The 25,317-nt window shown below is 36.2% G+C and overlaps 1 protein-coding gene across 1 annotated transcript in view; it reads left to right on the top strand.

Annotated features, from left to right (window-relative positions):
- Ift74 (intraflagellar transport 74) overlaps window positions 1-25,317 on the top strand; it is an 88,044-nt gene that overhangs the window by 45,718 nt on the left and 17,009 nt on the right. Inside the window, exons 11-14 of the mRNA XM_052176763.1 lie at window positions 659-802; window positions 3,058-3,098; window positions 5,250-5,329; window positions 24,985-25,038. Of these exons, the coding sequence (XP_052032723.1) occupies window positions 659-802; window positions 3,058-3,098; window positions 5,250-5,329; window positions 24,985-25,038 (319 nt within the window). The remainder of the gene's footprint in view (window positions 1-658; window positions 803-3,057; window positions 3,099-5,249; window positions 5,330-24,984; window positions 25,039-25,317) is intronic.

The following is a 25,317-nucleotide window of genomic DNA, read 5'->3' on the forward strand; positions in this document are numbered from 1 at the left end:
ACCTGTTTACCTCTGTTTACCTGTATTTCTTTAAGGGAGTTATTTATGTGCTCTCTATCATCATCATGAGATGTGATTTTAAATCTGAATCTTGCTTTTCAGGTGTGTTGGGGTATCTAGGGCTTGCCGTGGTGGGAGAATTGGGTTCTGATGATGCCAAGTAACATTGGATTCTGTGGCTTATATTCTTGTGCTTGCCTCTGGCTATGTGGACATTTCTAGAGTTATCTGGCCTTGCTGTCTCTGACTCGAGCTTGTCCCTCCTGTGAGTCTGTGAGCCTGGATGTTTCAGCACTTGTGGTGGTCAAGCTTTGTCTTGTGAGATTGGGGTGCAGAGGGCTGGAGCACAGGATCAGTTCCCAGGCATAGATGGAAACAGGAAGGATGGTGTCCCCTGCTGCACAGAGGTTTCTATGACCACCGGGCTCCAGATGAGTTCTATTTTGGCCAGGTGGTAATGGTGGTCTCACCTGTGAGCTTGGGTGTGTCAACACTCCTAGGGGAGACAAGCTTGCTCTGGGTGGGATTGGTGTGCTGAAGGATGTGGCACAGGGTCAGCTCCCAGGCGCAGGTAGAAACTAGAAGGCTAGCATTACGTCTTTATCTTAACTTTCTGTCTGTCCAGAAGATCAACTTAAGTTTTCCTATTTGTTCTTAGGAAATAGCACACTCCCAGGTAAAGCAAGAGGCTGTATTGCTATATGAGAAACTTTATGAGTTAGAGTCCCATCGAGATCAAATGATTGCAGAAGACAAAAGCATGGGATCACCAATGGAGGAAAGGGAGAGATTACTTAAGCAGGTACCAAAGAAAGCTCATCATTTGTTTTTGTTTCATTCTGATTTGTTTGGGTTTTTGTGACAATGTTTCTCTGTGTGGCCCTGTCTGCCCTGGAATATGCTCCACAGACCAGGCTGGTTTTTAACTCTTAAGATCTGTCTGCCTCTGCCTCCCGAGTACTGGTATTAATGATGCATGTCACTGCTGCCTGGCCATTTATTTGTTTTAAAAGCTATGAATTAAGCAGAAAATCAATGTGATTATTATCCAAAAACAATAGTTAGCTTTACTTCAATATGAAATATGAGCCAAGAACATACAGAAATATCTTACTTTCTTAAACAACTTGGTTTTGGAGTAAATCCTCATTTTATGTTTTTTGGTGTGTTTTATATCATTTCATGGATACTTTATTGGTGATTTACCTAGTTAGATAATTTTACTGAAAATAAATTCCATTATTTATGCTTATTTCTACAAAAAAAAGAAGTGTCCCAAGTCTAATGACTTTGGTAGTTAGTATTAGTGCCTTCATGAAGAGAATAAAATTTAAATGTCTTATGAAATTATATATGACATAATCATGTGCCATATATTTCATAACTTTTGCACTGCTTCTAGGCTGTTTTAATTTAGCTCTAAGTCACAGCAAACTTGTTTATGCTGAGATGTACTAAGTCCAATACCCTTGAGAGGTATGTAACTTTAAGGGCAGAGATCACTTTTGGAATTCCTTTGAGGTGTTTTATGTTTGCAGGTGTGTGTGCATGTGTGTGTGTCTGGGTGTGTGCTTAGTGGGTGTTTGGAAGCTTATGGATCAGTTAATAGACTGTTAGAATGAACTTTTCTAGAATGGTCTTAAAGTCTAAATATTGGTTTGTGAGATATCTCTGCAGGTAACAGCTCTTGCTGCTAAGCCTGGTGGCCTGAGATTAATCCTAAGAACCCACATGGTAGAAGGAAAACTAGTTTGTGAAAGTTATTCTCTTACTTTCACACTTGCACTATAGTGGATCCTCCCACATGTAGTATATAAATTAAAATATAATACACGTAAAAAATATTCTAAAACTTCAGCCATTCCTTACAAAGAAAAGATTAGGAGCAGAATAGGAGAAAATGCTTTAGAGATTGCTACTTAAATCTGAGTTTGAGCAGGGCTTGGTGACACACTCTTGGTAGGCAGAAGCAGGTAGATAATCTCTTTGAATTTTGAGGCTAGCCTGTTCTACATAGTGAGTTCCAGGACAGCCAGCACTATATAGAGAGATCTTATTTTAAAAATGTTAAATTTAAGATAATCTAGTACTAATAATTGTATGTGTGTATACACACACACACACACACATACACACATATACACACACACACACATATATATATCTTTTATAGGATATGGAATTATACATATTTAAAGTACTACATGGCATGGTATAAATGTACCCTAAAAATTATTCATTGTTTTTCTCAAATTTAATTTTATTGGGGCTTCCCAAAACTGGTAGCTGGACCCTTGAATTTGTGGGAGTCTCAGAAAGTCAAGATACCACTTATTAGTTAACTGACTCATGTTGGAAGACGTGTTAACTTGACAAGTGTCCTAGTTACAGCTTAGATTGCTATCATGAAACACCATGACCAAAGCAACCTAGTGAGGAAAGGTTTATTTTACTTGGATTTCCATCTTGTAGTTCATCAAAAACAGCTAGGTCAACAGTGAAACAGCAAGAAATCTAAGGACAAGAGCTGTGCAGAGGCCATGGATAATTCTGCTTCCTGGCTTACTCCTCATGGCTTGCTTACCCTGCATTCTTATGGAACCTAGAACCACCTGCCCAGTCACCAGTTTTTTTTTTAAAAAATGCCTTACAGACTTGCCTATAGCCTGATTGTTTTTTAGCTGCTTATTTGCTCCTTTATTTATCTGTTCATTTGTTTGTTTAGAGACAGGGTGTCGCTGGTGTTCTGGAACTCACTGTGTAGACCAAGCTGGTTTCAGATCCAGATGTCCACCTGCCTCTGCCTCCTGAGTGCTGGGATTAAAGGTGTAAGGCTTGCTAGCCTAGTTTTGTGGAAGGATTTTCCCAATTTACATTTCCTTTCAGATGACTCTAGTTTGTATGAAGCAGTCATAAAACTGGCCAGGGCAGGAAGTAAAAATGTATTTGAGGAAGAAGGAAGGGATCTGGCAGTAGTTTCTTAGTGAGGTTCTCTTTCAGATAGTCTATTCAGATGAGTTATTCTTTAAATACTATTTTCTTTCTATGCCTATACAGGTTAAAGAAGATAATCAGGAAATAGCCAGCATGGAGCGACAGTAAGTACCTTTGAACTAGGACATTTTATATTTTTCTTCTTTCAGATTACATCATAAAGTTACAATAGTATGTGCTTTTATGGGCATTTTCAGGTAGCTCACATGTTAATATTTATTGAGCTTTCAGTCTCCAGGCTTTAATTCTTTGCATTGCTTAGTATAATTTCGTTTTAAAAAGAGCTTTGCTAAGAGATAAAATATATATATATATTTTAATATATATAAAATTATATTCATTATATATATATATATAATATTTATGCTTTATTATTAAAAGAGTAGAATAAGAAGAGGGGAAAGAGAAGATAGAGAGATGAGGGACAGCCATGACCATGTGGAAGAGATTCTTTGCATTGCTTAGTATAATTTCGTTTTAAAAAGAGCTTTGCTAAGAGATAAAATATATATATATATTTTAATATATATAAAATTATATTCATTATATATATATATATATAATATTTATGCTTTATTATTAAAAGAGTAGAATAAGAAGAGGGGAAAGAGAAGATAGAGAGATGAGGGACAGCCATGACCATGTGGAAGAGAGAAGATGAGAGAGAGAGAGAGAGAGAGAGAGAGAGAGAGAGAGAGAGAGAGAGAGAGAGAGAGAAAGAGAGAGAGAGAGAAAGAGAGAGAGAGAGAGAAAGAGAGAAGGAATGGGGTAAGAGAATGGGATAAGAGCTCATTATATATTTAAAGCATACTATTCAGAGCTTTTTGTTAGATTTACAGTTGGACAATCAGTGCCCCCAGTTTAGTCACTCTAACCAAATCCCACAGCTTGTAACAATTGTTTTCCTTCCTTCCTTCCTTCCTTCCTTCCTTCCTTCCTTCCTTCCTTCCTTTGTTATCTGTTTGCCTATTCTGGACATTTCATACATGGACTCAAACAGCTTTTGGTCCCATGGGGCAGCATGCTTTCATTTAACCTAACATTTTCTTTCTTTCTTTTTTTTTAAAGATTTATTTATTTATTCTATGTAAGTACACTGTAGCTGTCTTCAGACACCCCAGAAGAGGGCATCAGATCTCATTATGGATGGTTGTGAGCCACCATGTGGTTGCTGGGATTTGAACTTAGGACTTTTTGAAGAGCAGTCAGTGCTCTTAACCGCTGAGCCATCTCTCCAGCCCCAGCCTAACATTTTCAAGGCCTGTCTGTCTGTAGTGTAGTATATACATCAATATTTCATTTATTTTTAATTCCAATTAATATTCCATTGTATATTTTTAATTTGTTCATCAATTGATAGGCTTTTGTGGCTATTGGGAATCATATTGACATGAACATCTGTGAGCTGGATTTCGTATGAGCATTTATTTCTACTTCTCCTATATAAATATTCAGGAATGGAATTCCTGGCTTATGTACTTACTTTATATTTTACATTATAAATTTGGAGTCCAATCTAGATCAAATAGCTACATAATAAGCATTGTATTTTCAATGCAAATAGGCATTTTACATTTCTGCCTGCAATGTATGATAGTTTATCATCTTCATAACTTAGCATCATTTGTCTTTGTTTGTTTTTTGTTTTTTTGGGGGTTTTTTTGTTTTTTGTTTTTTTGGTTTTTCGAGACAGGGTTTCTCTGTATAGCCCTTGCTGTCCTGTAACTCACTTTGTAGACCAGGCTGGCCTTGAACTCAGAAATCCACCTGCCTCTGCCTCCCAAGTGCTGGGGTTAAAGGTGTGCGCCACCACCACCTGGCATCATTTGCCTTTTTAAGAAAAAATTATTAATATCTATGATTTCATTACAGCCATGTCAATGGATGTGAAATTGTTTTATTTATTTATTTATTTATTTATTTGGCTTTCACTAGCATCCTTGATGGTTTATGGTGTTGAATTTCTTTTTATGTTCTGTTGGCCATATCATATATCATCTTTGGAGAAGTGTTTATTAATGTCCTTTGCACGTTCTCATGAATTATTATTGGTGGTATTGAATAAAATGAATTCTTCATATATTCAGAATAGAATTTGCTCACCAGATACATGACTGACAAAATTTCTCACTTTGTATTAGATATATTGTAACCTTTGAATGATGTTCTGGTAGTAGAAAAGTTTTCAATTTGATAATGCTCAGTATGACTTTTTTCCTTGTGTTGCTTCTAAAGTTCACTAAAATTTTTAACAGGTTAACAGATATAAAGGAAAAAATAAACCAGTTTAGTGAAGAAATTAGACAACTTGACATGGATTTAGAGGAACACCAAGGTAATGTTTGTGTTATATTTTTTGAGTTTTTAAAAATGCAACTAATATATATCTGAACATATGCATATTAATTGTAATCATAGTGACTTTTTAGGATTTCTTATTTAAATAAATATAATACTCTATGATATTCCTAACATTAGCTCATTAAAATATATATACAGAGTATTATAAACAGTGTTAAAATAATTACTTGATTAAAATTTTAAGTAGCCTAATGATTGTGTAAGGTAAGTACCTAGGTTTTCAAAGGATCTTTTTTTTTTTTTTTTTTTTTTTTCCTAGTAGGGGAGGTGACAGTCAGGTAACAAATACCTCAAACAGCCCAGAGAGACTTGGTTTCCTGGTTGGGCTCAGTTATAAGGGAGGAAGCAGTGTTGTCTCCTGTTTTTCTAGCCTAGGATCTTAATGGTAGAAATTCTGTGTGAACGGGAGAAGTGTGGGCATCATAATTCCCAACCAGATTACTCTTGGTACAGGTTCCCTGTTTAAAGAGTTCATGGCTTAATTTCAAACTAATAAAATTGTTCATGAGCTAACCAGATCAACTATATATTATCAGTTAGTGGAGGAAAATCAAGTTAATTTACCAATGGATGATACAGACATTCACAGTAGGGAGAAGAATATTCTTAAACTTCGTTTTTACTTTGATTTTTGCATATTTATTTATTTACTGAACAAATCTTTAAAATAATTTTATTTTTTATGTGCATTGGTGTTTTGTCTATCTGTATATGTCTGTCTGTCTATCTATCTATCTATCTATCTATCTATCTATCTATCTATCTATCTATCTATATTTGTGTGAGGGTATTGGATCCCTTGGAACTGGAGTTACAGATAGTTGTGAGCTGGGAGTTCAACCCTTGTCTTCTGGAAAAGTAGTCAGTGCTGTTAACCACTGAGCCATCTCTCCAGCCCTTTTCTTCGATTTTAAAGATAGTATTCAAGCTTTTTTGTTATTATAAATAATATTCATTTTATAACCATGAAAGCTCAGAGCAATTAATAATTTGCTTAAATTCTCCAAGTTTGTAGTAAAAACTAGACTTAAACCAGACATTTTCTGATGGTAAAGTCTTAGTTCCACTATCTAAGCATAAGCTTGGCTTTCTGATTTATTTGTGAAATTAAAATATATTCTTAGAAACACATAGTTATATCTACATGTGGTTACTCATGGCCTTAATAGACTTGTAAAGGCTTAGATAAGTAAATGTGACTATGCTGTAGTTTTCTGGTTTGGGAAATGAGCATCATGGTAATGTCTCACTGAGGTTTATGTAGTAAATGGTATTTGTGACAAAGGTAGGCTTATAATCAATTCATACTAAGGTCATTAATTTTAAAATGTATTTACTCATTTGTTTACAAGTACAGGATTATATATACTTATTGTTTATAGCATGTTCTGAAGTACACACGCACATACACACACACACACACACATTTGAATGGCTGAGTCAAACTAGAATAGGCATCACTTTATATGTTCATTGAGAGCAACTTAATCTACTGTTCATGATCCTTAAGCATGCCCCACATTGTGGCTGGGGATGGTCGACACATCTTAAATTCCAGCACTGAAGACAGAAGCAGGAGTGTCCCAATGAGTTTGAGCCCCGCCCTCCCCCCCCTGGATTATATAGTGAGCTCCAACTCTGGAACGAAAGATCTGGGGGGGGGGAAGTATATTTATACTAATGTTGTATAGTGATCTCATCAATTGATTCTTATCTTATGGAATTTCGTGTCTTTTGTTTCTGTTATTTCCTCACTGTTGCTTTTCATATATGTAGATAGTATATTTAGAAAAATCTGATGTTTTTATTTTAGAAACTTTACAGATTACATCTTGCACAATTTTCTTCTTAAATTTTAATGTGTAGTGTTTAGTTCATTCTCCTAAAATGATGCATTTGGGAGGTAAAATTTATTATTACTTGAATTTGTAAGATAAATAGAATGCAGGATGTTTGTTTTTTTTTTTTTTTGCTTTTGTTTTCTTTTTTGTTTCAAATATTTGTTTTTATTAATGTAGAATAAGATAATCCATAATTGTGTGATAGTGATAATAGAGCATATAAGCATATGTAAATATATGTGTGTGTATATTATAATCACAGGTAAGTGTATTAATGCGTCAATGATTATTGTTACCACTGCTCTGCTGTGATCATCCTAATTACTGCGACAACACAGGGGTTGTGTAGATGGTAACTTGTTAGAAGGTTACTTGTTAGTTCAGGACCTCATTACTTTCTGCCTGAACTATTGCAGTAGCCTCCTAACTGGTTATCCCACCTCCATTCTTGCCCCTTCTAAGTTTTTTTCCGGCATGATGCTATGAAAATGATTTGTGTACAATATGTCCTGTTATCCTTGTCCTGTTTAAATATGGTTCACCATGATGCACAAGATAACAAATTTTGTATGCCATATTAGTTCTCTAGTCTGACTCTATCAGCCTCTATTTCATTCCATAGCATAGTCATCTCTCTGGGCCTTGCCTCCGCTTTAAACCAGGTCTTGGGCTGGAGAGATGGCTCAGCGGTTAAGAGCACTGACTGCTCTTCCAGAGGTCCTGAGATCAAATCCCAGCAACCACATGGTAGTTCACAACCATCCTTAATGAGATTTGACACCCTCTCCTGGAGTGTCTGAAGACAGCTACGATGTACTTAGGTATAATAATAAATAAATCTTAAAAAAAACAAAAACAAAAAAAACCAAACCAGGTCTTACAGTGTAGCTCAGGCTTGCCTAGAACTTACTATGTAGCCCAGTCTGGCTTCAAATTCACAGCAATCCTCATGCCTCATCCTCCAAAAGTATGAACCACCATACAAATATGGACAAATATGAACCACCATACCTAGCTCCTGTAGTAATCTAATAACAACATTCTACTTCTGCTCTCTTACATTTCTTCTTATTACACTCATTTAACTCTTTTATCCTCTAGCCTTTTGCTTCTGTTTCCTTCTGCTTAACTGTTTGTTGTTCTTTTGTTTATCTGACCAAAAGTCTTAGCCTTTAACTCAGCATCTCCTTACTCAATATAACTTCCTTCCCTAACTAGTTTATAGGCTTAGATGAGTAATTGTCCTCCATGTTACTGGAGCACAGAATGTATTATAGTTGCCTACCAAATTTGTTTGTCTTCCTTCTTAGACTGTAAGCCCTCAAGGGCAGGAACTGCTCCTTAACTCATTTTAGTAATCTAGTTTATCAACACTGTATCTGGGAAGTACATGCTTTTTGGATACTCTAAACAATCCATAATTTAAGAAAGAAGGAACTGTACAATGAATTAAAGGAGAAAATTGAGCTCTAATCTGTTCTTTGGGTCTTCTCCTTTTAGGATATAGGTGTGCACTCTTTAGAAAGCTTGACTACAAAGATTTTATTACTTTTCCGGAGGATCCCTACCTTGAATTCATGTTTTCTAAAAAACATGTAGTAGTAGTAAAAAAGAAGTAGATGCGTTTGTCTTTATCTGCATCTTTACCTGGGATGGTTAATTTGATTGTCAACCTGATTAACAAAGGACATAATAGCACATCTGTGAGAGTGTTTTCTTATCCTTTGGGGATAAGGTCACCTGAAATGTGGGTATCAACTTTCCATACGCTGGGAACCCAAGTAATGTAGACATTTTCTCTCTCTGCTTCATGGCTTCCATGACATGAGCTATTCTGCTCTCCGCACTCTTTGCCATGATGGATGGCAACTACTAAAAAGGAGTCAAAACAAATCTTTTTCTCTCTTAAACTGATGCTGAAAACAAAACAAAACAAAAACGTAGCATAGATAATTGGTACCAATCTGGGTGTGTTGGTAGAGTTGATAACCCCAGTTCCCAGGAGGTTAAGGAAGGAGGATTGCTGCAAGTTCAAGGACAATTCGGGCAACATATTGAGTTCAAAGACAGCCTGAGATACAGTGCCACAAGTTCATTTTTACTCCATTGCCCCCCCCCCCAAGAAAATTTATATTATAGAAGTATATTGTGGTTGTGACTAAACTTAGTATTTGATCTTTAAGCCTTTGGAACTGACTTATAGGGATTTAGAAAAGTTTGAAGAAATGGTCTAAAGCATTCCAGGAATACTATAATTCTGGAAGGAATTAAGAAGAGATAGGGGTTGAGGATTTAGGTCAGTGGTAGAGCGTTTGCCTAGCAAGCGCAAGGTCCTGGGTTTGATCCTCAGCTCTTAAAAAGACAAGAAGAGCAGGATGCTCCTAGGAATGCAAATAGTAAAGAGTGTATTCATGATGTTTTAAATGGGAACATGCATATTATATTCTGGTAATGAACTTGTCTGTGCTTTTGCTGAGATTTTGTGTGATGCTGAATGGTAAAGGACTGACTAGTTAATTGGGGAGAGGAACTTTCAGGAGAGCTCAGGATGCAGATGATTGTATAGGTTATGCTAGCTGCTTTTGCCCAAGTTGACAGAACTGTAAGCAAAAAGCAGAGCAGAAAGTTTTGAAAACTTGCCCTATCTCCAGAATAACATAAATTTAGGGCTAGGGAAGTATAGCCCTTGTAATCTTTTCAAGATTAGAAAACCTTGAACCACCAAGTAAAACATCTTTAATTGCTACTTTTCTATTTTTGTATATATAAGTACAATGTTACCATCTTCAGACACACCAGAAGAGGGCATCAGATCCCATTACAGATGGTTGTGAACCACCATGTGGTTGCTGGGAATTGAACTCAGGACCTCTGGAAGAGCAGCCAATGCTCTTAACTGCTGAGCTCTCTTTCCAGCCCCTACTTTTTTAATTTTTAATCAAGTGCTTGCTACATAGCCCACACTGCCTTTAAAATCTCAGTAATGTTGGTAATTTTGTGAACCAAATGACTAGTTTTTAAAGTGTTACTTTGTATGAACAAAGGAACTGTGGAAAAAGCATGGTTGCCTTTATTGCTCCTGTGAATATTTTGTTCCCTTTCTCAGAGGAACCAAAGCATCCTCACTTAAGTCCTCCTTTTTCTTGAGCTTCCTGTGCTGGGTAAATTGTAACTTGTTTATTTTGAGCTTTTGGGCTAACATCCACTTATCAGTGAGTGCATGCCATGTGCGCTCTTTTGTGATTGGGTTACCTCACTCAGGATGACACTTTCTAGTTCCATCCATTTGCCTAAGAATTTCATAAATTCATTGTTTTTAATTGCTGAATAGTGCTCCAATTGTGTATATATACCACAGTTTCTATATCCATTCCTCTGTTGAAGGACATCTGGGTTCTTTCCAGCTTCTGGCTATTATAAATAAGGCTGCTATGAACATAGTGGAGCATATATCTTTATTACATGTAGGAGCACCTTCTGGGTATATGCCCAGGAGTGGTAGAGCAATAGTGATAAAATCTTTGGTATTGGTATGCAGACAGGCAAGAAGATCAATGGAATATAATTGAAGACTCAGAAAAGAACCCACACACATATGGTCACTTGATATTTGACAAAGGAGCTAAAACTATCCAGTGGGAAAAAGGCAGCATTTTTAACAAATGGTGCTGGATCAACTGGAGGTCAGCATGCAGAAAAATGAAAATCGACCCATTCTTATCTCCTTCTACAAAGCTCAGGTTCAAGTTGATCAAGGATCTACACATAAAACCAGACACACTGAAGCTTATAGAGGAGAAAGTGGGGAAGAATCTTGAACAGATGGGCACAGGGAAATGTTCCTGAACAGAACACCAATGGCTTATGCTCTAAGAATCAACCAATGGGACCTCATAAAACTGTAAAGCTTCTGTAAGGCAAAGGACACGGTCACTAGGACAAAACAGCAACCAACAAATTGGGAAAAGATCTTTCCTAATCCTATATCTGATAGAGGACTAATATCCAGTGTATACAAAGAACTCAAGAAGTTAGTCTCCAGAGAGTCAAATTAACCCTATTAAAAAATGGGGTACAGAGCTAAACAGGAAATTCAACTGAGGAAACTCGAATGGCTCTAAAGCATCTAAAGAAATGTTCAGCATTCTTAGTTATCAGGGAAATGCAAATCAAAACAACACTGAGATTCCACCTTACACCAGTCAGAATGGCTAAGATGAAAAACTGGGGACAGCAAATGCTGGAGGAAATGGGAAAAAAAGGATACTTCTCTATTGTTGGTAGGATTGCAAGCTGGCAAAACCACTCTGGAAATCAGTTTGGTGATTCCTTGGAAATATTTTCATTATATATTAATATGTGAGAGTTTATATCTCATGGTTTAGTCCCTCATAGTAACATTTCTTGGTCCATTTAACCTGAATCAGACCTATATTTTTATATTTACTCACTTTCATTAAATAAATTCTGATAATAGCAATGTTACCATATAATGCATGTCCAAACTTTTTATGGAATAGATACTGAAAACAAGTGATTACCCTTCTGTGTAGAATTACTGGGTCTTTTGAAATCATGTGGGTTTGAGAATTACTCATTGCTAGCTTAGGCTGAAGTTTTCTTAATTCTGACAAATTAGGTATCAATCATCTGTTTCTGTTTTCCAGAATTTCCACATTTTTATTTCTACTGTCTTTTTTCCTATTCCCTATTCTTGGGAGTTTATACAAATAAACAACTAAACAAGCAACTTTGTATTATAGTTTTAAGAGGGCTTGAACAAGAGTCCATATGAGAAGTGGGTATTCAGCTAGCTATAGTGGTCATCTTTTAAGAGTTCAGTCACTTTGTGTGTGCTTTGTTTTACTGTTTTATATTTTTGTAGCTGTATGTTTGTGTGTTTTATTGCAAATAACCATTCTCATACACTTTTATTGACTTTTCAGTTGACCTCAGTCACCTTTTTCTATTGTTAAATATTGTTATTATTATCATCATCATCATCAACAACAACAACTATAATGCGGTAGCAAATGCCTGTAATCCTACCAGATGTTGGGGGGTAATCAAGATTTCAAATTCACAGGACAAGTTTGGGCTACAAAGCGAAACCCTGTCACAGAGTCCAACCTGAGTGTGATGACATGCCCCTGTAGTCTCAACTTCTCAGAAGGCTAGTTTGGAAGATTCTAGGCTGGAGGATAGCTTGAGGCCAGGAGTCAGAGCAGAATCTGAGCAATGTAGTGAGACCCCAATAAATCTATCGAGTATGTATTTGATGTAATGAATTCAAACAATAAAAAAGTACATTTGATAAAAAGTTGTCTTTTCAAACTCATCTTAGTCTTCTAAGGTAATCATTGTACATGTTTAGTCTTGAATTAAGTTTACTCCAAGGTTAAAAACATTTTTAAATGAAGTAAAATCATATAGTTTTTTTCAGCTTGACTATTTTCAGCTAACTATTGTATTAGTTTCCTTTCTGTGGCTGCTATAAAATATCCCAAGAAAAGCACTTGGGGAAGAAAGCATTGATTTTGGTTTCCAGTTTGAGAGGGAATGTAGTCTATTACGGTGGTAGGTGCATGGCATGGTGCTAGCCTAGCAATCTTGTAGCAAAGAAATCACATTTCATCCTCACATGGAAAGTGAGAGACTGATGAATTAGGACAAGACTATAAAAACCTTGAAGCTGGGCTGGAGAGATGGCTCAGTACTTAAGAGCACTGACTGCTCTCTAGAGGTCCTGAATTCAATTCCCAGCTCACAACCATCTGTAATAGGATCCAATGTCCTCTTCTGGTGCGTCTGAAGACAGGTACAGTGTACTCACATACATAAAATAAGTAATTCTTAAAAACAAACAAACAAACAAACCTTAAAGCCTGCTTCTGTACACTTCTTCTGGCGCATCTTTACCTCTCAAGGGTTCTACAAACCCCAGTGTTACTAGCTCGGGACCAAATATCTAAACATATGAGCTTATCGGGATATTTCATACTCAGACCACAAAACTATAATAAATATGCACAAGTATGTATATTTCATTTATCATTAGAAGCTGAAGGCTCAACAATGGCACTGGTGCATATTAAGCAGTGTGATAACCATTAGCTGCTACCATAGTTGTGGTTGTATATTCTGTACTATAGAATACAATATATGCTATACTACATACACAATATACTATACGATATCTCAACATTAACAGTAAAGCTCTTTCTAATTATCTGTTACCACAAACAGTGATCCAAGACTATGCATGATGGCATAAGCCTTTGATCTCAGTACTTGGGAAGCAGAGAGACAAGTGAGTTCAAGTTCAAGGCCAGCCTAGTCTACAGTGAGTTTGTGTACAACCAGAGCTGCATAGTCAGACCCTAACTCGGAACAAACAAACAAAATAGTGGCTTCATAGGTATGTGTTACATTCATTTGTAGTATACAGAACAAATTTCTACAACTCAAGTTTTAACCAGAATAAATCAGTTATTACTTTTAATTTTGTTAGTTTCTCACAAAGATTGAGCCATTTTTTTTATGGTTGGAAGCAGTATGTAGACATTGTTTCTCACCAATGCAAGCTATGTAAATGTAAATGTAAATGCAAGCTATATAAACTAGTTTTTGTTAGTTAAAGTAATATAGCCACTCCATTACAATTCCAAGCTCTTTTGCCTGTGGACAAAGGCCCGAATGTGCAGTTTTACCAGTATCCATAAGGTGGGGCTAATTCTCTGAGAATCTATTTATGTAGGATAAGTTGACATGCACAATTAACAAAGTATTGTACCATTCACATTCTTTCCCAAAATGAGTGTTTGAGCATACTTACTAACAATTGTACCTTCATTTGTAAATTCCAGTATTTCCTTAGATTTGGATTAGACAGCATAATAAATAGTATATGATTATTAATTTACCATAGACATAAATATCTGGTAATGGCAGGATGTAAATATAATAGATGTGCACATAAAGTATGTAGGACCTCCAAATCACTGTCCTATCATAACTACTTTTTAAGTTTATTATAATGAAAAAAATACTTTGCCTGTAGGATATAGTCTTTTTGTGTAGCCATGTCTCTTTAACTTATATAAGATAGCTCTTTATTTTCATTTTTTAAAAAAAATTATTTATTCACCTTACATCTAGGTGTAATCAGTGCCTCCTCCCACAGTCCCTCCTCCCATTCCCACTTCTACCCTAAAAGAGCAGAAGCCCCATCTAGGTACCCCCACCACCATCCTGGCACATCAAGTTTCTGCGGAGCTAGGCACATCCTCTCCACACTGAGACCAGAGTAGGCAGCCCAGCCAGAAGAATATATTTCAAATCAGGCAACAGTTTTAGGGATAGCCCTATTCCAGTTGTTCAGAACATATATGAAGACGAAGCTACACATCTGGGTGTAGCACATTATGCTCTTTAGTTGGTGGTTCAATTAAGGCAGAATATTTTTATGCTGTAACTAAACATGTCTTGACGAGTCCACACAGTGCTACTTTAACTGATCTTGGGCTTGCTCTTTAGCTGCACCCAATCCAACCTCATTCTCAATATTTTAAAAAGAATTCCCACTAATTTATGCAATTTACACCCTGATCACTCGAGTGTGTGTGTGTGTGTGTGTGTGTGAGTGTGTGCGTGAGAGAGAAACAGAGAGAGAAATAGAGTAGTAATACAAAATTTCTCACATGTCAGTTGTTAGCATTGTTATCATGAATTCAGTTACCTTATAAGTGGAAACATTAGTATTACTTCCACAGTCCTATCATAGAAAGCATTTCCCTATTAGTGTTTGTTCAGATGGCACTTAATATTACTGTTCTATGGATTCTCAGTGTGCATCCAAGGAAGAGCAGCTCACTGTTTAATGTGGATATTGGCCTATCAAGACTGTTTTACCAAAAATCAGAGTTGTGATATCTCAACACCACCGGAAACTAGTTATGAATGTAGATTTTAAGATGCAGCATGAGACGTCAGTTTGAAACCATGAAGATAGCGCTCAGTGTTTTGGGTATTAGCCAAAATTACTACTAATGTTTGAAAACCATTACTTTGGAAAATAATCGAGGGCCTTATTTTGTATTTGGTACATGCCAGGCACTACTAAGATAGAATATAAAATAAATATTCTGTTCAAATGAACTTCTACAGAGTTGTTTTGTTTTTCTTTTTGGCTTTTGTTGTTGTTGTTTTGTTTGGTTTGGTTTGGTTTTTTGAGACAGGGTTTCTCTGTGTAGCTCTGGCTATCCTGGAACTTACTCTGTAGACCAGGCTGGCCTCGAACTCAGAAATCCACCTGCCTCAGCCTCCCAAGGGCTGGGATTCAAGGCGTGCACCACCACCGCCCAGCTTGTTTTGTTTTTCTTACAGGTAGTAAGGCTTTTTAAACAATAATTTAATTTAATACTGACCAATTTAGAGATTTTAATATTTGAAGCACTCTTATCAAGCTGCCACTGGCCCTTCACTATTGATGGTTCACTGTATCTAAAACTACATAAAAAGCTTTCAGGGCATGCCTATGAGAAATTAAGTTGTGGTGGGAAGACCGACATCAACTAAGTATCGGACCATTTTATAGGCTGGGGTCTTACACTGAATAAAAAGGAAAAAGAAAGCCACACACTAGCATCTGTCTATTTGCTTGTAAACTGTAGACCTTATGAGGCCAGTTGTCCTGACTTCCTTGCCGAATGGACTGTACCCTTCCTGTATGCCCTCAAGCAGTATGTAAGAATTATATCTCATTACCGATATACATACATATGTATGTATGTGTATATATGTGTGTGTATGTGTGTGTGTGTATGGCAAAACTGAGATAAGTAATTAGTATATGCACAGTCCCTCTTGCCTTAATCTCTCAGAGCCTTCTCACTGTATATTTTTTTTATTTGATATATTCTTTATTTGCATTTCAAATGATTTCCCCTTTCCTGGATTTCCCACTCCCCAAAAGTCCCATAAGCCTGTTCCCCAATCAACCCCTTGCTGCTTCCCTATCCTGGTATTTCCCTACACTGTTGCACTGAGCCTTTCTAGATCCAGGGGCCTCTCCTTCCTTCTTCTTGGACATCATTTGATATGTTAATTGTTTCCTGGGTATTCCAAGTTTCTGGGCTAATATCAGCTTATCAGTGAGTGCATACCATGGGTGTTCTTTTGTGATTGGGTCACCTCACTCAGGATGACATTCTCCAGTTCCACCCATTTGCCTAAGAATTTCATGAATTCATTGTTTTTAATAGCTGAGTAGTATTCCATAGTGTAAATATACCATATTTTCTGTATCCATTCCTCTGTTGAGGGATATCTGGGTTCTTTCCAGCTTCTGGCTATTATAAATAAGGCTGCTATGAACATAGTGGCGCATGTATCCTTATTACATGCTGGGGAATCCTCTGGGTTTATGCCCAGGAGTGGTATAGCAGGGTCCTCCTGTAGTATCATGCCCAGTTTTCTGAGGAACAACCAGACTGATTTCCAGAGTGGTTGTACCAGCTTGCAATCCCACCAGCAGTGGAGGAGTGTTCCTCTTTCTCCACATCCTCGCCAGCACCTGTTTTCTCCTGAGTTTTAGCCATTCTGACTGGTGTGAGGTGAAATCTCAGGGTTGTTTTGATTTGCATTTCCCTGATGACTAAGGATGTTGAGCATTTCTTTAGGTGTTTCTCAGCCATTCGATATTCTTCAGGTGAAAATTCTTTGTTTAGCTCTTTACCCCATTTTTTAATAGGGTTATTTGACTCTCTGGAGTGTGTCTTCTTGAGTTCTTTGTATATCTTGGATATTAGTCCTCTGTCGGATGTAGGGTTGGTAAAGATCTTTTCCAAATTTTTTGATTGCCATTTTGTCCTTTTGACAGTGTCCTTTACCATACAGAAACTTAGTAATTTTATGAGGTCTCGTTTGTCAATTCTTGATCATAGAGCATAAGCTATTGGTGTTCTGTTCAGGAACTTTTCCCCTGTGCCCATGTCCTCAAGGGTCTTCCCCACTTTCTTTTCTATTAGTTTTAGTGTGTCTGGTTTTATGTGGAGGTCCTTGATTCACTTGGATCTTGGACTTGAGCTTAGTACAAGGAGATAAGAATGGACTGATTTGCATTCTTCTGCATGCTGACCTCCAGTTGAACCAGCACCATTTGTTGAAAAGGCTATCTTTTTTCCACTGGGTGATTTTAGCTCCTTTGTCAAAGATCAAGTGACCATAGGTGTATGGGTTCATTTCTGGGTCTTCAATTCTATTCCATTGATCTACCAGCCTGTCAATGTACCAATACCATTGGTTTTTAACACTATTGTTCTGTAGTACTGCTTGAGGTCAGGGATACTGATTCCCCCAGAAGTTCATTTACTGTTGAAACTAGTTTTAGCTATCCTGGGTTTTTTTGTTCTTTCCAGATGAATTTGAGAGTTGCTCTTTCTTTCTTTCTTTCTTTCTTTTTTATTATTGAAAAGGGGAGTAAAAGGAAATAAAAACACGTTATGATGAAATTAAAGATTTACATGGAAAATGTTTCAGATAAACACCTTAAAATTGACAATTTTCATGGAAAAATAAGGAGTAAAGTGGTAGACATGTAAAACATTGCTAAATTAATTGAAATATGGGATAGAAATATTTTATGATAGAATTGAAGATTTACGTGGAAAATATTTCTGGTAAAATTGTAGAAAAATGTAGAAAAACATGTTAGAATTGAAGATTATCTTGGAAATTTTTATATAGAAATAATAATGGTAGGTATAAAAGTATTCCTAAGTAGATTAAAAGTGGAATTATAAATATTTTCTGATAAACTTGAAGATTTACATGGAAAATATTTCTGATAAATTTGTACAAACATATAGAAAAACATGTTAAAATTAAAGATTATCATGGAAATTATACAGATAAAATGATAGGCATAAAGATAATTCTAAGTTGATTGAAGGTGGAATTAAAAACATTTTAAGATAACATTGAAGATTTACATGGAAAATATTTCCGGTAAAATTCAAGAAATATATAGACAAATATGTTAAAATTGACTATTTCATGGAAAATTTTACATTAAAAATGGTTGATGTAAAAACTCTTTCTAAATTAATTGAAGGTGGAATTAGAAACATTTGTGATAAAATCAAAGATTTACATTGAAAACATTTCTGATAAAATAGAGGAAGTATATAGAAAGACATAATAAAATTGAAGATTATCATGAAAAATAATGCAGATAAAATGGTAGACATAAAAGAAATTCTAAATTAATTAAAAGGGGAATTACAAACATTTTCTGATAAAATTGATGATTTACATGAGAAATATTTTGATAGTCTGTGTCTTTTTATTGGGGAGTTGAGTCCATTGTTGTTAAGAGATATTATATTAGGGAATAGTGATTGTTGCTTCCTTTTACTCCTTCATATTATTTATTTAAGAATGATTGACAGATTTGGTTGGTTTCCTATATAAAATAGATGATATAAAATGGCCTTAAACATACCACACATATATTTTATATATATGAATATATTAGTTATAAGTATTATATATAATTTAAAATAAATGAAAATGATATATTAACTGGTGTCTTATTCAAATAACTTTAGTGTTGTTTCTGTGTTGTTTACTCACCCTCCCTTCCTCTCTTTCTGTATTGTCACCCCCTCAGTAAATGTTCCCTTTCACCATTTAACCATTTCCCATTTTAACAACTATTTTAATTTGAAAAGTTTAGACAGACATTTAGAAGTTTAGATTCCATGGATTGATGACCTAGCGATGTCCATTGCTCTCCTGCCCAGACTCCATCTACATTGAACCTTTGTTCTATTAGAAGGAAACTTGGATTCCTCAAAACGAGTGCTATGGATTACAGTTTTACAGGTTCTAACAACATAGCTTTAGTCCTTCTCTTGAAAGAGCTAAACAGAGAAAATGTAGGCCCTCACATAAGCAAGCATTACTTGATGTACACACAGTTTTGGATGTTTTAAGTTATGTTTTGCTGTCTGCCATCAAGCAAATAGGTCTGAGTCCCAGGTCAGCCATTTGTCGTCAGCCTCTCCTCAGTTTCTTTTCCTTTCTCCTTTTTTTCTTCCTTCCTTCCTTTTCTTTCTGACTTCATTTTTTGAGACAGAGTATCCCAAGCTAGTCTCAAATTCATTATGTAGGCAAAGATGAGCATCTAGTCGTTCTGCCTCCACAGTGATTGTGTGATGCCAGCTTCCTGTTATTTTTGATGTTATTTTTATGTTTGTGTGGGTATCTTCTTTTGGGTTGGTTGGGGAAGATTACCTTCTTGATTTTTCTAGGGTGTAGTTTCCTACTTTGTGTTGTCATTTTCCATCAATTATCCTTTGTAGGGCTGGATTTGTGGACAGGGACTGTGTAAATTTGGTTTTATCATGGAATATCTTGGTTTCTCCATCTGTGATGATTGAGAGTTTTGCTGGGTATAGTAGCCTGGGCTGGCATTTGTGTTCTGTTAGGGTCTGTCTGAGGTCTGCCCAGGATCTTCTAGCTTTCATCGTCTCTGGTGAGAAGTCTGGTGTGATTCTGATAGGTCTGGCTTTATAAGTTACTTGCCCTTTTTCCCTTACTGCTTTTAATATTCTTTCTTTGTTTAGTGAATTTGGGGTTTTGATTATTATGTGCCGGGAGGATTTTCTGTTCTGATCCAGTCTATTTTGAGTTCTGAAGGCTTCTTGTATGTTCATGGGTATCTCTTTCTCTAGGTTAGGGAAGTTTTCTTCTATAATTTTGTTCAAGATATTTACTGGGCCTTTAAGATGTAAATCCTCACTCTTGTCTATACCTATAAACCTTAGGTTTGGTCTTCTTATTGTGTCCTGGAGTTCCTGGATGTTTTGAGTTACCAGCTTTATGCATTTTACATTTTCTTTGACTGTTGAGTCAATGTTTTCTGTTACATTCAGCACCTGAAGTTCTTTCTTCTAGCTCTTGTATTGTTGATGCTTGCATCTATGATTCCTGAATTCTTTCCAAGGTTTTCTATCTCCAGAGATATCTCACTTTGTGATTTCCTTATTGTTTCTACTTCCACTTTTAGATCCTGGATGGTTTTGTTCAGTTCCTTCACTTGATTGTGTTTTCCTGTAATTCTTTAAGGGATTTTTGTGTTTCTTCTATAAGGGCTGCTGCCTGTTGACCCATGAACTCCTGTATTTCTTTATGGAATTTTTGTGTTTTCTCCTTATGGGCTTTTACCTGTTGACTGATGTTCTCCTGTATTTCTTTAAGGGGGTTATTTAAGTCTTTCTTGAAGCCCTTCATCAGCATCATGAGATACAATTTTAAATCCAACTCTTGCTTTTCCAGTGTGTTGGGGTGGGATATTTAGGACTTGCTGTGGTGGGAGAACTGGGCTCTGATTTTGCTATGTAGCCTTGGTTTCTGTTGTAGGGTTCTTGTGCTTGCCTTTTGCCATCTGGTGCTAGTTGGTATTGTCGTCTCTGGCAGGAGTTTCTTCCTCCTGTGGGCCTGTAAGCCCTTACTCCTCTGAGCTCTAAAGTGAAAGCACTGCTGCACGGTCTTTCTCTACTGGTGGGCTATGCATGGAAGACTGTGGACTTTCCTGGCTCCTTGGTGTAAATGGCAGAGGGCTGTGGGCTGGAAGACTTCTGTCACAGCTGCTCCACTGATCGCAGAAGGCTGTGGAGTTTCCCGGCTCCCTGGTGCAAAAATTGAGAATTGCTCTTTCTAACTCTTTGAAGAATTGTGGGATTTTGATGGGATTGCATTGAATCTGTATATTGCTTTTGGCAAGATGGCCATTTTTACTATATTAATCCTGCCAATTCAAGAGCATGGAAGATTTTTTCCATCTTCTGAGGTCTTCTTGAATTTCTTTCTTCAAAGACTTGAAGTTCCTGTCACAGATCTTTCACTTGTTTAGTTAGAGTCACCCCAAGATACTTTATATTGTTTGTGAAGGGTGTCATTTTCCTAATTTCTTTCTCAGCCTGTTTCTTCCTATACTTATCCTTTGAGTATAGGAAGGCTACTGATTTGCTTGAGTTAATTGTATATCCAGCCACTTTGCTGAAGTTGTTTATCAGGAGTTCTCTGGTGGAGTTTTTTGGGTCGCATAAGTATGCTATCATATCATCTGCAAATAGTGATAATTTGACTTCTTCCTTTCTAATTTGTATCCCTTTGAACTCTTTTTTGTTGTCTAATTACTCTAGCTAGAACTTCAAGTTCTATATTAAATACATATGGAGAGAGAGGGCAGCCTTGTCCCTGATTTTAGTGGGATTGCTTCAAGTTTCTCTCCATTTAGTTTGATGTTGGCTCCTGGTTTGCTGTATATTGCTTTTATTATGTTTAGTTATGGGCCTTGAATTCCTATTCTTTCCAAGACCTTTGACATGAAAGGATGCTGAATTTTGTCAAATGCTTTTTCAGCATCTAATGAAATGACCATGTGGTTTTTTCTTTTGAGTTTGTTTATGTTATGTACATTGACGGATTTCCGTATATTGAACCATCCCTGCATCGCTGGGATGAAGCCTACTGACCATGGTGAATGATAGTTTTGATGTGTTCTTGGAATCAGTTGGCAAGAATTTTTTTTATTTTTTATGATATATTTTTATTTTCTATATTCTATAGTTTTGAATCTGTATATTGCTTTTGGCAAGATGGCCATTTTTACTATATTAATCCTGCCAATTCAAGAGCATGGAAGATTTTTTCCATCTTCTGAGGTCTTCTTGAATTTCTTTCTTCAAAGACTTGAAGTTCCTGTCACAGATCTTTCACTTGTTTAGTTAGAGTCACTCCAAGATACTTTATATTGTTTGTGAAGGGTGTCATTTTCCTAATTTCTTTCTCAGCCTGTTTATCCTTTGAGTATAGGAAGGCTACTGATTTGCTTGAGTTAATTGTATATCCAGCCACTTTGCTGAAGTTGTTTATCAGGAGTTCTCTGGTGGAGTTTTTTGGGTCGCATAAGTATGCTATCATATCATCTGCAAATAGTGATAATTTGACTTCTTCCTTTCTAATTTGTATCCCTTTGAACTCTTTTTTGTTGATCCATTTTCTCCTGAATTTCTTTAAGAGATTTATTTATGTCCTTCATGTGTTCCTGTAACAGCATCATGACCAGTGATTTTAAATCCAAATCTTGTTTTTCTGGTGTGTTGGGGATTCCAGGACATGCTGTTAATGGAGAATTGGGTTCAGATGATGCCATATAGTTGGCAAGAATTTTGTTGAGTATTTTTGCATCGATATTCATAATGGAAATTGGTCTAAAGTTCTCTTTGCTTGGTGGATCTTTGTGTGGTTTTGGTATCAGTGAAATTGTGGCTTCATAGAATGAATTGGGTAGGGTTCCTACTATTTCTGTTTTGTGGAATAGTTTGAAGACTATTGTTGTTAGGTCTTCTTTGAAGGTCTGATAGAATTCTGCACTAAAACCATCTGGTTCTGTGCTTTTTTTGGTTCGGAGACCGTCAATGACCACTTCTATTTCTTTAGGGGTTATGGGACCATTTAGATGGTCTATCTGATCCTGATTAAACTTTGGTAGTTGGTATCTGTCTAAGAAATTGTCCACTTCATCCAGATTTTCCAGCTGTGTTGAGTATTGGCTTTTGTAGTAGGATATGATAATTTTTTTTTAATTTCCTCAGTTTCTGTTGTTATTTCTCCCCTTTCATTTCTAATTTTGTTAATTTGGATATTGTCTCTGTGCCCTCTGATTAGTCTTGCTAAAGGTTTATATATCTTGTTGATTTTCTCAGAGAACCAGCTCCTGGTTTTGTTGATTCTTTGTATAGTTCTTTTTATTTCAACTTAATTGATTTCAGCCCTGAGGTTGATGATTTTCTGCCTTCTACTACTCTTGGGTGTATTAGCTTCTTTCTGTTCTAAAGTTTTTAGGTGTGCTATTAAGCTGCTAGTGTATGCTCTCTCCAGCTTCTTTTTGGGGCCACTCAGATCCATGAGTTTTCCTCTTAGCACTGCTTTCATTGTGTCCCATAAATTTGGGTATGTTATGCTTTCATTTTCATTAAATTCTAAAAAGGTTTTGATTTCTTTCCTTATTTCTTCCTTGACTAAGGTATCATTGAGTAGAACATTGTTCGGTTTTCATGTGTATGTGGGCTTTCTGTTGTTTTTGTTGCTATTGAAGACCAGCCTTACACCATAGTGATCTGATAGGAGGCATGGAATTAGTTTGATCTTCTTATCTGTTGAGTTCTGTTTTGTGATCAATTATATGGTCAATTTTGGAGAAGGTATATTCTTTTGATTTAGGATGAGATGTTCTATAGATAGCTATTAAATACATTTGATCCAAAACTTCTGTTAGTTTCATTGTGTCTCTGTTTAGTTTGTGTTTCCCTGATGTGTCCTTTGAGGAGAGAGGGGTGTTTAAGTCACCCACAATTATTGTGTGGGGTGTGCTGTGTGCTTTAAGCTTTAGTAAGGTTTCCTTTATGAATGCAGGCACCCTTGTATTTGGGGCATAGATGTTCAAAATTGAGAGTTCTTCCTGGTAGATTTTTCTTTGATGAGTATAAAGTGTCCTTCTGTGTTGTCTCTTTTGATGACTTTTGGTTGAAAGTCTGTTTTATTGGATATTAGAATGGCTACTTCAGCTTGTTTCCTGGGACCATTTGCTTGGAAAACTGTTTTCCAGCCTTTTACTCTGAGGTAGTGTTTGTCTCTGACACTGAGATGCGTTTCCTATATGTAGCAAAATGTTGGGTCTTGTTTAAGGATCCACTCTGTTAGTCTATGTCTTTTTATTGGGGGGAATTGAGTCCATTGATGTTAAGAGATATTAAAGAACAGTGATTGTTGCTTCCTGCAATTTTTGATGTAATTTTTATGTTTATGTGGTTATCTTCTTTTGGGTTTGTTGAAAGAAGAATAATTTCTTGCTTTTTCTAGTGTGTAGTTTCCCTCCTTTTGTTAGTGTTGTCCATTATCTTTTGAAGGGCTGTATTTGTGGAAAGATATTGTGTAAATTTATTTTTGTGATGAAATACCTTGATTTCTCCAACTATGGTAATTGAGAGATTTGTAGAATATATCAGTCTGGTTTGGCATTTGTGTTCCCTTAGGGACTGTATGACATCTGCCCAGGCTCTTCTGGCTTTCTTAGTTTCTGGAGAGAAGTCTGGTGTAATTCTGTTAGGTCTGCCTCTATATGTTGCTTGACCTTTTTCCCTTACTGCTTTTAATATTCTTTCTTTGTTTAGTGCATTTGGTGTTTTAATTATTATGTGACGGGAGGAATTTCTTTTCTGGTCCAGTCTATTTGGAGTTCTGTAGGATTTCTTGTATGTTCATGGGCATCTCTTTCTTTAGGTTAGGGGTTTTTTTTCTTCTATAATTTTGTTGAAGACATTTACTGGCTGTTTATTCTGGCAATCTTTACTCTGTTCTGTACCTATAATCCTTAGGTTTGGTCATCTTTTTTTGTTTTGTTTTGTGTTTTATTTTTTGGTTTTTTGTTTTTCGAGACAGGGTTTCTCTGTATAGTCCTGGCTGTCCTGGAACTCACTCTGTAGACCAGGCTGGCCTCGAACTGCGCCACCACCGCCCGGCTTTTTTCTTCTTTTAAAAGCACATATAGTGATTTAAAAGTTTTGAAGTAAATCCAAGCAAATTTCTCCAAATTAAAATTCTACTAGACACTATCAAATATTCAGTGACTAATGACATAAAGAGAACCCAAGAAATACTTCTGCATTAGAATATTATGATTAGAATTTTAAAAATTATTGTTTTGCATTTCTTATAGGTGAAATGAATCAAAAATACAAGGAGCTTAAGAAAAGGGAGGAAAATATGGATGGTAAGTAATGATCTTATAAAGTAAATATTAGATTGCTATTTGTTTGTACAAGGCACTGAAGACATTTGCCACATTGAACCACTTAGAAAAAATGATATTTTAAAAATTTGGTTCTGAGTGAATGGGTTCTGTAAACTGAGAATTTTCTTTTTCCTCTCCCATTTCAAATGCTATCAAATCATTATCTATTATCATGTCATATAACATGCAAATTAGATTGCTATACATAAGTGAGGTTTATTTTTAAATTAGAAGATATATGCTACATTATTGAGCTAC

This window comes from Apodemus sylvaticus, chromosome 3, assembly GCF_947179515.1.
Source record: "Apodemus sylvaticus chromosome 3, mApoSyl1.1, whole genome shotgun sequence".
NCBI lineage: Eukaryota > Metazoa > Chordata > Mammalia > Rodentia > Muridae > Apodemus > Apodemus sylvaticus.